At 39.4% G+C, this 16,810-nt stretch overlaps 1 protein-coding gene across 1 annotated transcript in view; it reads right to left on the bottom strand.

Annotated features, from left to right (window-relative positions):
- The window catches only part of LOC105449670 (heterogeneous nuclear ribonucleoprotein L), a 146,379-nt gene that overhangs the window by 122,352 nt on the left and 7,217 nt on the right, over positions 1–16,810 (bottom strand). Inside the window, exon 2 of the mRNA XM_011689002.1 lies at positions 1,685–1,728. Within this exon, the coding sequence (XP_011687304.1) occupies positions 1,685–1,728 (44 nt within the window). The remainder of the gene's footprint in view (positions 1–1,684; positions 1,729–16,810) is intronic.

The raw sequence follows: 16,810 nt of genomic DNA, 5'->3' as shown, positions 1-16,810 counted from the left end.
ATCTACATCTGCGACCGCTCAACGATTCGCCAGCTCGAATTCACTTTACCGAGGAGTTATCGCGAGTTCGTGGAGCCAGATATCGTACGCTATCGGATTGCCTCTGCTGGATTGAATCACGCTTAATGCTCGACTTAACTTCTTATTATTAGACTTGAACTATAGGACAGCGGCAGTAGGGTCAAACTTCGTGACGACCGACTGCGTCGTTTTAATTAATTTTCGCTCTGTCGCGATGTATAGAACGCGTCTTGGCGCTTATCAGGCATCCAATTCCACGCCCGAGCGTTCCCTTAATGGCGTGTCATTGATATAATAGCGCACAAATAAGAACGTATTTCTGGACGAGAAACCGTATTTGCATTTCCATCGGAAATAAAGAGCAAACATAATTTAAAGAAATCGTGTAATATAAGAATAACTGATATCAGAATCACAATTTAAATAAAAAGTGCAATTTGTAAGATATTGATACTTTTAAAAGTTGTATAATTTATGTATAAAATTGTACCAGTAAATTGTATCGACAGCCTTATTGAGAGCGATTGAACGAGCAAATTGCGTGCGATTGATTTCAATTTGTATATAATACATTATAAAGTGATCTTATAAAACGATCTAACAACGCTACCGATCACGAAACTCATTGTCTAAAAGCGTTGCAAAAGTTAATGGATCTAATAATAAGAAAAATGTATAATAATGCACCATTGATTACACAATTCGAGCTGACACAGTAATGAAAGTCATTAAGTCATCAATCACAATTGTTCTCGGTAATCATTGATCACAATAATTCTATGTAAAAAAGTGTGTAAAATTCTGCATAATATCGAGAAACAGTTTTGCAATGATAATAGCTGCTGGTCATCGGTTTGATAATTAAAGCTTTGTTTATCAATTTCAATAGACAAACAAATTAATAGAAGTACTTTCCTAACAATTTCAAAATTCTTTTAATTACCTAAATTTGTTTATTTGAATTATCATAATCTAATTTTGCATATAAACATATATGTATTATGGTTGTATATAGATATAAATTAAAGGATTATTCACTCCAATTTTATCATATTTAATTTTTTTTTTGACAAAACACGTATGATGCACGTGTACTTATCCATAATTAGTTTCGAATGCACAAACATACGACTTTTGCTGTTCGCGCGCAGGGTTGTGCATCTACACGTAAAATATAATACTCTACGTTTACGTGTAGACAACGTAAATATTGTATAAAGTGTCATCTATGTAGACAATCAGTAGACTATATATTTATCCATTTAATAAATACATATAATTTAACGATATGCAAAAAAACTACCATTCGAGTAAGAAAAATTCTCTGGTTACATTCTTAGTCTTAATCTCGTAATTAAATTAATGTTCAAAATACATCAAGTATATCTTAAAGATGTCATGGTATCTTTAGCCTGTTCCTAGACACATTTTGGACACTTCTACTGTGGGTAGAGACTGCTTTATAATTTAATTTTTTTTATATTGTATATATTAATGATACAATTTACAATAGTCTACATAGTTTACAAGTCTAGATTGTCTACGTAGCAAGAAGACCATGCTAAACATCACGTAGATTTCACGTAAATAATCCGCGTAATCTTGAAATCTACGGCACAACTCCGTTCGCACGAACCAACAATGTAGGTATATGTAAACTCACCTTTTCCGACGTGGCTCGTCTCCGTACCCGCCATATTCGTGATTCTGCAACAAGAAACGAGCAGCAGCGTTAGTAACTTTTCTTCAGAGACGGATTAATTCGTTAAACCCGCGCGGAATGGAACGTCGTTAATGGCTTTAACCAAGCGACATTTATTCGCCCTGCCATCCGCACGGTTCGCGTGCGGTCGGCAAGTTCTCTCGGAAATGCGACACTCTCTCGTAACTACTCGCAAGTCGAAAGTGCAGATTTCCCGGGTGCGGCACGACTTCGCCCTCCCGGCGCTCACCTCGCAGCAACACGTGTTACCGTCTCGTATAGGGAAATCGCGTAAGACAAATTTGCGCGGCGGTTTTCGCGACTCCGAATTTCGATGGGGCGCGCGACGTCACACCCGTGGATGCATCGTCGTGCTCGGTCAGTCTATTAATACGCGTGGACGCGTCTTTTTACGCGTGGCACCCAAAGCGACGAAAATAGTGCAGCGGGACACCTTAGGGGCTGTGTGACGTATGGCCTTAGATGAATTCTTGCGATCCAATCTGAATCGCATAATTAAGGGACGCGGAAGCAAAACTTGCCATTCCCAATCCTTCGAGTTAGAGATCTAGAGACATTCGGCCATATATTACAATTTACAGTGAAACTAATGATCTCTAGATACAAATTAGAGACATTCAATCATATGTTATAATTTAAGCTGCAGTGAAACTAATGATCTCTAAGTATTCTTATTATCATATACATATATAGTTTTATTATTATTTCTTCTTCATATCTCATTTATAAAGAATTCACTTTTTTTTTTCACTTATACCGAGAGATCGATGACGTTTATTAAATATCGATTTGTAGACGAGAAACGAGAAATGAAAATTCTGTCGAAAAATAGAACTTATTACACGTTGGATTTCAATCATAACTGCGTTATCTGTTGGAGTAATACTTTCTTATTTTTATCCGAAACTCTGAGAAAAACTAAAGCTCTTCTTTTTCTCTCTCCAGCAATCGTATCGGAAAACAGTGTGTAACAGCGTGGTAACTATCACGGCCAGTATACTCTCAGGAATCAGATATCAAAATATCATCGAACATCGGTACGTATACGTCGGAATTCGATAAAAATATCGATACGAAGATTCATAGCAAAATTATAGGCGAGGTTTACTTATCTATTTTTCATGCCGTGCGGCGAACCGTTCCGTAACACACACGGTTCGCCATTGTGCTCCCGAACATAATCCGCCTTGTGAAACCGCGCGCGAATGTCAATCCCTAAGCGTCTAGTCGCTTCATATCGCGTAATGCGCAGCGGGCGTAGTGAATAAAACATGAAGCGGGGTGCATTTGTACGTCGGAGTGACGTGTCGCTTGTCGCGGCTAAATAATTCATTCGCATTTTCCACAACCGCGAAACAAGTGAAATCCGAGTATTCACGCGAATCCAATTATCAATGCAAGATTATCTGATAACTCGGTGAAGTCTGACTCGAAAACACCTGAAAACACCTTATATATCGGCAGCAACTGCATACGTTATACAGAAAGCAGAAAAAAATTTAAATCAAAAGTTCGTTTCGCGAAGAAATAAAAAAAATCTACTGTCCAACTCGTCCCGTCGCGTCGTTTTGGATATATTATTACTCAAATCTAAAAACGGTTAATTTAGTTTCGAGGTAAATGCAATTATTTTTTTCTTTCACGGAAAGAACAATTTTGCTTGATTCAGATATAAAAATAATTTGTGTTCAATAATCCAAATTAATTATGTGCGAAAGTCAAAATGATTGCTCGAATATCAAAACGCTTTATAGTAATGCTTATCAGTTTTAATATTCCAGCAAATTATTTTGACAATTCAACAAAAAATTATTTTCTGTATTCAGTAAAATTTTTAGACCTTTTTAAAACAAAATCGTTCTTTCCATATTGTTCTTCAATTTTTTTATTTATATCAATAAATAAATGTTCATTAAATATCGATTTATAAGCACAAAACAAGAAATAAAAAAATTGTCGAAAAATAGAACTTATTATACGTTGGATTTTAATCAATAACTGCGTGTCAGTTAGAGTAACATTTCGAAGTTCCCTTTAAAACAAGCTATGTCAAAAGTCGAGCATGTAAACGTTAAAGTTAACTCTACATTTTTACTAAAACAGATCGATTAAAAATTCATGAAAAAAAATAATAAAAAAAGATAGTTCTTACAAATGTACTAATCTTTCAACATTATTAAATTACGTTTTTCGACGTGTAGCATTTATTATACATAGTATCGACTCAAGTACGGAGTGCGAGAAGACGAAAAATGTGAACAGAGAGAACGCGTAACGAGAAGCTCATCCAATTGTATACGAATCTGCGTGTGTGCATCGCTAATGATCTGGATACAAAATTAGCCTGAATGGCAAAGGTGACAAAGACGGCTGCCACTTGGTATTACGCGTAAGCCGAGACATTCGAGGCGTATCGCGTTCACGGAGTGAATCGCTAAATAATATATAAGGAATATGCAACGGAATTGACAAGCGTTTTTACTTGTTCCTCCCCCCCCCTTGCTCCCCGTTGAGAGAAGTGTTAAATATGAATAATTTATCGTCAAATAAAAAATTGATGGAATGCTTATTGCCAGTTGTAACAGCCTTTTAATTCTTTTCCGTTCGACGTCGTTACGGACCAGCGTGTTTGTTATTACGGCCATTAGCGTGTACCGTCTGATTAATATCATTGTACCTTCTTCAAACTCGCGGGGACATCTCGCTGAATAATGAACTCGTAATGAATACGGCGGTTTTAATGAACGTCTATTCTTCTTGCCGCTGGGCGGCAATTACTGCAAGAACGTTGAACGTGCGATATGAATTAAAAATGCATGTCATCTTCAGTAAAACACAAGCCTATATACCGCTAGTCAAATTGTGTTAAGGAAAAAAAGAATATATCTTTGAGAGTAAAACTAATAGATTTTCTGTCGTTGGACATACATTTTTTTTTCGATTCCCTTTAACTTTATGTATTAAACATTTACATTTATCTCGCGTTTATCGCGTCCGGATCTGACACGCTTACGGATGCAAACGGCTGGAGACACCTACTTTCAATAGATTTTGTAGTACACGAGGAAAAGCGTCTAGCCGGAACGACACGCGTTCACCGTTATGCGGATTCGCGGACGAGCGCAATTCGAGCGCGCCGCGCCGCGCCGCCGAGCTTAATGATTTATCGCCGACGATCGCTCGTTAATTATTCGTCGCCGTGGTGTCGCGTCCGTGACTTGCGAAATGCGGCTGAACCAGCCGCCGAAAAAGAATACCACGCGAATAAGCGGAGTAAGAATCCGCCCGGGCGAACGGCCAAGCGGAGAGACTCCCGAGGAGGAGGGGGAGGAGAAGGAGGAGATCTCTCTGCGTAACATCCGACGCGTCGAGCGTCCAAGATCTCTCCGTCGTCACGAACGTCCTATAGCTCATGCATAGTATCGCCGTTACGAGGCAAAATACCGCGGGGATCTGTCATACGTTGTTATAAACATAACTGCCTACTGGCGTGCGACCAACCACGTGCTTGCGCGCTCAATTGATGTCGCGCTCCGGTCGTCGTCTGAGAAAAAAAAAATCGCTGTGCTGATCACGCGAGATCATCCGTGTGATCAACGTTATAAGGAGGCGAATAACGGTGAGACGTTTTCACGCACGATAGGACACGTGAATTCGTTTCGACACACAATATAGTATACCTATATTCGAGTAATATGCCATGAATAAAACAATTAATTTTATCTTTTAATTGTATCTCCTAATTTTGAAATAATATTTTTATATCTAACAATAATTTCTACACGGAAAGAACGATTTTACTGGAAAATCAAAATTGGATCTGAAAATAATTTTATTGCACGGAAATCAAAATAATTTTGTTGGAAAGTCAAACTGATTTGCTAAAATATCAAAATATTTTATAGCAATGCTTATCATTTTTGAGTTTCCAACAAAATTATTTTGATTTTCGTGCAACAAAATTATTTTCAGATCCAATTTTGCCCTTTCAGCAAAATTGTTCTTTCCGTGCAACAACGATTTTTATATCTAATAAATATCTTTCTTATCGTTTCATATGCATGTCGTATATATTGGATCTAGCGTATATCGAGGGAGTCGCTATTCTCTTTTGTGTAAAACATCTGCATAAAAATTAATTCGTAACTTTTTTAAATTCCAAGACGAGATCAAACGCATCCTCTCAAATGCAATCACCTTACGAGGAAATCGATTATGCATGCACGGTATTGGCAAAAAATTGTGTCGCTTTTGCATCGCGCCAATAAATTTCAAAAACTATCCTGAACGATAAAAGAACGGCGCTCCATTTAAAGTTTTAAGTGATCGGCGTGAAAGTCTACTGATGTACGAATAATCATTTTAGTGTAAAATACGCGAAATTATATATCGCGAACGCGCGGTATGTGAAATCGCTGGCAACTTGTTCGCTTCCGAACACGCCGGGAACGCAGAAAGTTCGTTGCAGAGGCGTTGCTCCTGTTTGTAATCTCTTTATCAGCACGTGGCTGGCACGTAGCCAATCGACTTTCTCCCCGGGCGTAGAGCAGCGACCCTATCCGGCCCCTGTGGCTCGTTTCGATTTGCTCTAGCCACCGTTCTAGATCGCCTAGAGCATTGACCGGGAAGAGAGAATAGATGCGTAATAGCGTAACGCGCGCGCACACCCCTGTGTGTATGTCAATCGTGCGAACGACAGTTCGGTCGATTTACGAAATAGCGTGTGGTTCACGAAGATACGCCGTCATTTTCAACGAACAGAAACCCCGTATCGCTTCCATTAACCGTATATTACGGCGAAATTCACGGATTCCATTCTGTATTTTGTGCTTGATGATAATCGAGGAAAAAAAGTAGCTAAAGGTAACCTTAATAAAAACGAAAGAGTAATTTTCTCAATTTACGATATCCTTGAATCAGCGTAAGACAATTCAGGAGAAGTAACTTTTATCTCACAAGCCAATCTACCACTCTAATCTTTTATTTATAAAAGAGAGATAAGCCACGGTAGGAAAAAAAATCACGTTCACCTTCTCGTAAGGATAACATTTAATTTACTTCAGACTGCCTGCGAGCGCGCGAGAAAGAGCAATGTGAACTTTCCGGAGAATGAAATTTGTGAAGAAACCTTAAGTAAGTTTGCATTCTTCCCTCTTACGCTTGCACTCACGGATGTTATATCGAAATTCTGATAAGCAAGCCCTTAAAGACTTTCACACCTCGCAATGATCGGTAGAATTTGCGAGAGGCTAATATTCGCGTAATTATTGTCTGGTTCGCGCGTTTGAGAATCGCATTTCCCATCGTGATATAATCCACTGCGAAATTGCACTTTTTTTTCCTGATTACATTTCCAGCTAGTAGTACTTGATTTTCGGAATTTCGATATCATTAAGTGTTCAATTATATCGTTGGCTCAAATTCTAAAGTTCCTGGTACACGAACTCATTAATTTCCACGCTGGTTTTACAAGATATAAATTAAAAACGATTTTTTTTTATTCTAGTGTTTTCTTAATAACTTTACAAAAGTTCTAACAATAATTCTGAAACAAAGTACAATGGGGATGCTTTATTACTATAGAGATAACACTCTTGTAACAAAATTGTTTATTCGATTCATTTAAATATTATTAAATTATTCATGTTTTCCAAGGTTATTTCTAGAAATGTGCAAATTATATATGATACACCCGTTTTACAATAACAGGCATATTACGCAATGTAAAAACGAAAACTTTTTAATCTTTGAATTAATTATTTAGATCGTGTTATCATACTAATCTGCGTTACACAAGGCGAAATATTCGCGTTTGGGTGCAACACCACTATATTTCCCAAAGGAAAATTAACACGTAATAAAGTATAACGACGAGCGCAACGCGCGAGTTAATGAATCGCGCGGATAAATAGTAACACGTAGCATGCGATTTCTTGGAAAATGCATAGGCGAACCGGTTAGACGTTACGTGCGTCGAGCTCTCGCGCGAATTCCCTCGAGTGCGCGCGTCCGTGTGTACGTGTGTGCAATCGCCGTGCCCCAATTATCTTGTCGGCTATGAATTACGTACGGACCTCCCGCCACGCGGTATCCTCGGCAGGCAGCAGGACGAAACTTTTCGTACATTTCGCGTTAATTTCGCAGCCGAGCAGCTGGTGTCTTCTCACATTTCGGGGACCGGTAAAGACAGAGAAAGAGAGAGAAGCGCGCGAACTACCAACTTATCCTCCTTCCTCACTCCCTCCAAAAAAAGCACCGCAATTCTCACCAGGACGTAACACGGAAAGTTTCCGCGATTTCACGGCGGTTTTAATCCGCCACCGTTTTGCGTTCCTGTCGCGTGCTGTGTCACAATTTCTGATTCACCTTTAAACTTCTACCTTCTAGCCACGATTTTTGTTCCTCCGTGAAAACTCAAGCTTTTATCCGGATATTTAAGTTTAATGGCGATTTAGTCGCGATCCTTAAGATCAAGACTGGAATAGAAAATAACGCGGAGACTAGACTAGAATAGAGAATAATCACGCTTGTTTTTTTCTCAATCTATCTATCTATTATAGAAAAAAATTGTCTATCGTTAACGAAATTTATCTATTCCTTAAAATTTGTCTAAATCCCATTTGCGCAAATACGGCTCCAGTTTGGCAAATTATATATTTGATCCATGTTTCTACTTTTTAGGCTTCCTTCACGATTAATTAGTTCCAAAGATTAAATTTAAAAGATTAAATTTAAAAAATAACAATAATGTATAAATTTAAATTTTGATTTGTAAAAGAGACAACTGTCGCTTACGGCTTACGCCTAAAAACACTGAAGAATAATGGCTAGCTTCGCCTACCATCTTTTTGCCCGCGAATTCGCTAAACGAACTATTTGGGTGATTCTAAATCACGTCCAGCTGTCCGAGACTGTATCTCGTCACGGCAAATTGATTCTGAACGCAATTATTAGAGCAGAACAATGCGCGTCGCCAGCATACCCGTGCGCGCGCGCGTACATTACCGGACCAGCTTAATTTCTCTTTTTCTCGAATACCGGCTGACTCAGATGTAAAAGACAGAATCTGTCCGTCGTCGAACTACGTTCCCTGGCTCTTAAGACCGCTCGAAAATATTTCAGACATGCCTCACGTGAACTCTCGCGCCGCGTGCTTACGCGAGGACGCGTCAATCCTTTCTACTGCGCACTTTTAACCCTGCACGCGATGCACCATCTATTTTCATGTTTATACGAGCCGATTTCCTTCAACCAACAAAGAAAGTAACGTTGTGTATATTTAAATGTTACTCTACACCGATAACTCCATACCAGCGTTGTTGCAACTCTTTTAATAATTTTGTATTTATATCAAAATTAGAAATTGACATTAATGTGAGACAATGAACGATCTATAATGAAAAATCAACTCTAAGACAATATTGATTTCATTAATTCCAGGAAAGAATTCTTGAAGAAAGGGAGTGCTCTCATAATAAATTAGTTTATCAATATATTTCAAAGAATTTTTCGTAAACGGTTAATATTTTTCCTTAATTAATCATTAAAGGAAGAAGCACGAATTTAATACTGTAACAATAATTGCAAGAAGATAGAAAAAGAAAAAGTATGACAGAGCGGAATTAAAAAACGAGGGCAGTTCAAAGCATTATTATGATAGAATTATTATTATAAAATGACGGCATTATACTTATCGTTAACTTTATTAAATTACTGCATTCGCATAGTTTCAACACAATGATAATTCGGTTATTATTAGATTGTTATGACACAATAATTATATTATTGAACGTTGGACGTTGAATATGGATGAGTTACGATAATGATCTCCAAAATATGGACGGATGTATTTTATCGGATTTAACGCTTATCTAATCTTTTCATGTATCGCATTTTAAAATCATATATTAGAAAGTCCCGCTGTAATAAATCATTTACGCACGTGAATACTAGGAATTCTAATAATTCCCTATTTTACGTTTATTGGAAATTATACTTGTCCTGATTAGCGATATTATTGTAATCATCGGAATGAGATTTGCCGCACATAATATATTTATAAAACAGATGATATGATAATGACGATACAATATAATACAACACGACGATACAATATTAATAGAGATATAATCATTGGCAAACATCGGCAAAAAATCATCGACTTCTTTAACAAAGATTTAAAATTGACAGTCATAAAAATTCCTTTTATTCAGAATTTTAAGAATTTTTTTTCAAGAAAAAACATAAATACGTAGTGGCAAAATTTTGTAACATAATCGAAAAGCTTTAACGAAATTCTACTTTTCACTGATAAAATATTATATTGAAAAGCAATGTAGCGAATGCTTAGCTGAATATTCAATCGCATTAAACTTCATGAAATCAATAATTTTACTATTCTTAGCATCTCTTTTCTGTAAAAATTATTTTGTATATTAAATCTTGAATATAACACATGAGAATCAAAAGAATAATATGAGAAAGATAACATCAAAAGAATTAATAATATCAAAAGACGTTCTCACAATCGTAAAGTGTCTATACGCTTGCTCGACTCCGTGCTTATGTTCAGTACGTTTGACGGAAGGAGGATCCTAGATGTGCTTCTCGTTATTCTCGAAATACCAGCCACCCGTATCCGGCTTTAAGCGGGCGAAAGAAATCTCGATGATGCAACGGCGCGTCTCATTGCGAGCACGGCACGGTGGAGCGAATGGAAAATCGAAAACGGGGAAAAGCGCGAGCATCATCGAGTGTCGAACGCGCGCGGCGCGGTGCGGTCTCGCCGTTCTAATTTCGCCGCAACTCCTCGCGGCGGCCTTAATTCCATTTAACTCGATGCCGTAAATTTTCGCACCGTGTATACGCGCGGCGTCGACCGTGCGGTTCCTCCTCGCCTCCGCCTCGCCCGGGGAGAAGGCGGTTCGTGTAAACAGGCGATAACGAGATATGTGACGATGACGGAGTTCAGGGCTTCGCCTCGCGATAATCTGCATACCGGCGTCCCGCTGGAGGCGATTCAACACGCGGGAAAAAAAGGAAATGATGAACCGGGCCTGCCGAAAATAATACCGTCGAAAAATTTCATCTACGTACTCATTGCTTGTGAGTCCCGCAAGAGAGATTCGGTTACTCTCTGCATTTTCCAGAATCTGCGAAGAGGTCTGTTGAGTGTTGTGGTCTTTTCAATTATACAATACTAAATATAACAAGCAGCAGCTTTTATTATATCGAACATTTTAAAAAAATTTTTTTTTCATCAAATAATATTTCTTTTCTTATAAGAAGGAAATATTGAAGCATAAATGGAACACGTACCAATATAAATGTATATAAATGTATGTATTCTACCAACCAATACAAATTGTATATGTACTAGAATATTTTATTTGATTTAAAAAATCATATCAAAAGCTATTGCGCAAAGTGAAATTATGATACAGAGTATTACAGAGCATTCAATTTACGAGAACAAGGCAGAATCTTCTGCGCGGTATTAAAAAGCGTTCGTATACGAAAATACATGCATGCAGCGGAAACAAAAAGTCGACGAAAAATAAATTTAATACAATCGGATAAAAGGTGCATCCGCGCCGCTGCAACCTGTACCTCAGCGTCGCTGCGAGAACGCTGCGACATTTCGTCTTTCGAAATTCGATGCATTCCGCGGCGTGGTGGTTGCGCGTATCGCATGGCGCATAAATATGTAGATGGATATTATTCGCGGCTGGCAGCGCTTCGAAAGAGAAGCGAAAACTTCCGCGCGGCGCGGATATAAACACGGTTGTTATGCGGCTGCGTCCATCCGAGACGGCGCAATGCAATACTTCTGAAAAGCGGAGCAAAACTTGTATGATGTAACACGCGCACGTTCGTTCCGGAGGAGGAGGGGGAGGGGAGGGAGAGAGGGACGATAAAGGAGCCGATGACGGGTGAAAGAGGAGAAAGAAAGGCGAGCCTTCGGGCTCGCAATTTTGGGGGATGCGGGGATCCGATATCGGAGCTAATGCGATTTCTCGTCGCGAATCCTTGTCGAATCACGACTTTTGATCGCGCACATCTTCGAAATACGACGCAATGTGCACTCTGATGACGTGCTCGGCAGAGATTTCATATCGTCGGAAAAGCCGAGAGAGAAAGAGAGTGAGATAAGTTGAAAAGAGAAAGGATATACGGCAAAAATGTTAAATAATTATGTCGTGATCTGTCACCGGCAATTAATCTTGAAATCTAAAACTTGTTCACACAAGAGCTATGGGCTGTAGGTATCTAGTTTCGGCATCGAAGCGGTTCAGATCGATTTTTCCTTCGATAGACGGCAAAATCGAGGTAAAACGTGTATAATACTTTTAGCAAATTGGGTTCTCTTCTCGGAACTACTCTGTAACTACAATTCGCCGCTTTTACGTCTCGCGTAGATGATTCTGCGCTCCCCATATTTTTCCCTACTGATGAGAATGGAAGCAGTAATGGGACGAAATAAGAACTTTTTAAATGAAACTCGTTTGTCTGTTGCAATGTAATTTAGTTATTCTGTTTCTATTGTTATCGCTATACGGTCTTACGAAACAATCTTTTCGTTAATTCATTTGTTGCGAAGCACGTCATCCCTCGGCATTAATAGAGACATTTCTTTATAATGGCATGAACGAGCGGTTCAAGAAGTTTTCGCTTATGAAAACCTTATCAAACTCCAAACCGCGATAGAACAACACGTTCAATGGCAAAACGTTTTCGCAAATTCGCGAGTTTCATGTCAAACTTTAGGTTATTAAGTTAACTTTAAGTTCTATACCGTCTTGGAAAATCGCGCGAGACGCTTTTCGAAGCGCTACTATACGTAACGACGATGCAGAAATAATATTACGCACTTGGCGGACGTAGGTACGTCGCGAAATCGATTCAATTATTCGCGGTGATGACGAATACCGTCGATAAGGGGGTTTAACCCGACGATTTCTGTGGAAATGGCAATGCCTCCCGACGAAATGACGGAAATATCGCGGCACCAAGTGAACGAACGATAAGCGAGCGGACGCAATTTCTCGTTTACGTTAACGGAAATACCTATCGTCAGGTGCGGATTCCTGAACGAAAAGACATTACCCGACTGCTCGCGATACGGCTGAGACACACGCGCGCAAATGGAATTTGTCCCGTTAAAAGTCGATCTCTCTGTCTCTGAAAATTGTAAATGTCAAGAGTTACAAACACCGCGTGTTATAAAGAGCCTCCTGCAACGATTTAACAAGTAAACCATTGCGTATTGTCAGAATTTAATAAATATTTTATAAATATATTAAATATTATATCTAACAGTATAAATGTTTATTATATTTATACAATATAAATGTTTATTGTATTTATACAATATAAATGTTTATAATATTATATTTATTCGGGTGTTATTTATTATATTTAATAAATAGGGTACATCGGGTAATTTGAATAGTGGGATAATTTGGATAACAGTAAGTATTTGCAAGAATTTCAGAAAAAATAAGATATTTTAAGATACATTTCATTAGATCAATGTCTGATCTAATAAAATGTATCTTAAAATATCTTATTTTTCCAAAATTTTTGCAAATGCTTACTGTTATCCAAATTACCCCGCTGTATCCTATATTAAATAATGCCCGAATAAAATCGTATACGGTATAAGATAATAGACGAAAGAAAATATCGATCTTACGATGTTCTTTCTAATTTCTAAGTTTCTGCAACTGAACCATAAAAAAATTCCGTTATAAAATCGAAAAAAGAAAAGAAGAATAATCCTATATCTTGTGATGATATACACTACCTCATTAGCTTTATGCAATAATAACTCAAAGCAGTTTGCCTCTTAGCTCATTAAGTGCAAAAGCGTCTAATTACACGTGCAAACTGGTGTTCACGTGTATTGACTTAATCACGTGTAAAAGTTATCAGAAAGAGGAACTACAAAAAGAAACTGAGGGAAGATAATGCGTTGACGTAACCTACGTAAACAAACTCCGCTTTCGGCCTCGATGCTTTTAGGACGTGGCAATCCAGTGGCTTTATGTGAAACAACTGTGGCGTATTATCACGCGATTTCAAATTGGAAAGATCCTATCTCCGATGCGTCCCCTATTCCGGGAATTCCGGTCTTACGTACAATGCTAATCAAGTTGCGAATTTGAAAAGATGCATCAGGTTGTCCGCGAACGTGAATCTGATTCTATCGCCACGGGACGGAATCAAAAGGGGGCGATAGAATGTAGAAAAACGTGCGGGGAAAATCGGATTTTGCATTCGCGCAGATACTCGGACGGACGGAGCGGAGTAATTCGCATGTGGAAGCGTACTCGTACAGGCGCGATTAAAATTCTCGGCGCCATATCGCAGTTTGCGCGCCCTTATTGATTACAAACGGACATCTGGCTCTCGCGTTTCACGATCTGCAACCACGGGCAGCGCCGTGAAATCTGCACCGCGCGCGGATCACAATCGATTTTCAAAGCCGGTCTCGATGTTAAAAGCTGTTTCATCCCGGATTGAGAACGCGCGAAAGCTCCGCGCGCACATTGCAGAGGGGAGGGAAAAAAATATTCAATACGTTGTAAAACGTCCCGACAAGAGATATCACGATGAATCGACACGTGTGACGCAAAGTAAAACGTTATTCTCAAAATTCAGAAACTTACTGGAGAGCCGCTGGTAATCTCCTTCTTTAACTAACCTCCAAATTAAATTAATGAATTGACAAAGTATCCCTCCTCGTCCCGTTGTCCCGAAATGTTTTCTTAACGAAGAAAGAAGTGCAGAAATTATTTTCGGCGATTATATGCCCGAGAGTTGCGTAATGCGGGTTTTTAAAGAACTGGTCCCGAAAGGCGCGGTTCGTTAACGAGGGTGAGTGACTTTATTTCGGTGCGGTTATTTCGGGCTGCGTAAATACCGAAATAAATGTAGTAACGAGCAGGCGCGCGAAAAAATATGCGTACTTCCGCCTTGAAATAGCATGTCCGACGAAATCCGCACACGTAATCGTTCGCGCAAAAGCGTGATTTCAGCTTGTCGATACGCTCCTTTCCATCTTACGTAACAAATTTAGAACCGATTCCAACGACTATTTCCAATCATTTTCACCAGGCAGCGTTTCAGCGGTATATAATATGAAAAACTGTATCGCCGAGTAAATAAATCTCCAACACGTGACCGCGCTATAAATATCGAAAAAGTATCTTATTTTTTAGACAAATAAGATTTATTAAAGTGAAATCTATGAATTTATGCCTCGTAAAATTCCGCTCTAATATTAGATTTCCTGTTCCTTAACCAGAGTATATGTATTATTTTCAAATCCTCCGGTTAACGTGACCTACATCTAGACATAATGCCCCCGCAAAAGATTAACCCTCCGTAATTAGAAAGACCTCTGACTGAGCAACATGCCAGCAGGATCGGCTTTAAGGCTACCGCAGTTTCCACACAACTTATACGAGCACAAACTTGTTATTACATTATAAAACTATAACACCTAATATTTCTAATATAAAAATAATTTAATAAAGCTCTTCTCGAGATAAGCGAACATTGATTCTTTTTCTCGTTCTTGTGAAACTGCAAATAAATTCAAGCTTGATGCTCAAACGTGTCCCTCCGCTCTCGTTAGCAACATGAGGCATCTAACTGGCGAAAGAAACGCGAGACTCTTGCGGATTGTCCTTTCTTGGGGACAGCCATGCGGGACATTCGTCTAACGAAGCGGGTTGAAAGCCGCATTTGCGTTTGAAAAAACGGAGACGGTTTGCGCGCGTGCACACGAATCATCGTTCATTTGCAATTCCGAGGTTATACGAGTTCGCCGAACGCGATGTTCCGGTTGAGACGGGAGTAGTAGGCTAAGGAATTTATTGGACCGCTCGGAGCTCCGGGACGCGGGATTACTTCCACGTGGTGGGAAATTTGTCGCCCCTTCGCAGCCGACGGATACTCTATTAATCTCTCGCGGGAATCTCGCGCGTGACGTATCATTTCGATTACTTGCGCTCGGCGCATTGTTCCCATATCTCCGCCAGTGAGGGCGAGTCATAACATCGGCGACCGTTTGACCAAAGATATGCACACAAATTATCACGAGTGGCAGTCGTAATAATTCAACTAGTAACGCTCGTAACAGTTTAAAGTAATTTTGTTAATAGATTTGCAGACTGAAAATAGTTTAGAGTCAAAAGATTTAACGGACTTCCCAAAGTTTGAGCAAAGAATTAGTAGAAAAGAAAAGAAAATATTAATATTACTAAATAACATGGAAAAAATGACAGACAAAAATAAATTCTCGTCGATTAGAACAATGTCAATGTAATTTTCCTAATTAAATTTCTGTTAGCGACAACGTTGGACCGTTTGGCAGCAGTATGTAACGTTTGCTGCCCTGCAACCGTGGCGAATTAATATGCACGGGAATCACCGCGCCGCGCTACTCATAGAAGAGTATCCAGTTGTGCTGCAGCGCGTCGCGGGTTAACGAGAGCAAACCGAGAATGCGCAGAGCGAAAGAGAACTCTCTCTCTCTCTCTGGCTCTGTGTACTCCGATTTCAAACATTCGCCACGGTGACGGAGCATCGGTCTTTCCACGTGAGATGCATCATCGTGCGCCGGTTCCGGAGTTACTTTGAGGCGGACTTCTCTCAAGCATATAGGTTCGCGGTACTGGGACACACGTGTGTGTTGGGTACGCTAAAAGTAAAGATATTTCGGTCGCCGTAGCCGAGAAGCCTGTAAAACGAAAGAATAGTGCCGTCAGGATCGAGAGACGGCATGACTTCGCGCTGGCAGATTCTACCGATACCCGCCGGATTCGTTCGCGGCGCAGAGAGATGCGACTTTTAGATATCGATGCTCTTACGCGCTCGATGCGAAGAGAGGAGGGCAAGTGATAAATATGGTTACACTCCTTTCCTTTGAGTAATCGTATTTTTATTCATTCGATAGGGTAGACTGTAGAGCGAACAGGTGACAAATGTGAGGTCGAGTCACGTTCGTTCCAGGTGTAGAAAACGCAGCCACTACACTGGAAATAGAGGCTTTAGTAT

This window comes from Wasmannia auropunctata, unplaced genomic scaffold (assembly GCF_000956235.1).
Source record: "Wasmannia auropunctata unplaced genomic scaffold, wasmannia.A_1.0 LD336074.1, whole genome shotgun sequence".
Classification (NCBI taxonomy): domain Eukaryota; kingdom Metazoa; phylum Arthropoda; class Insecta; order Hymenoptera; family Formicidae; genus Wasmannia; species Wasmannia auropunctata.
Note: the sequence above shows the minus strand (reverse complement) of the source record. Positions and strands in the feature narration are given on the sequence as shown.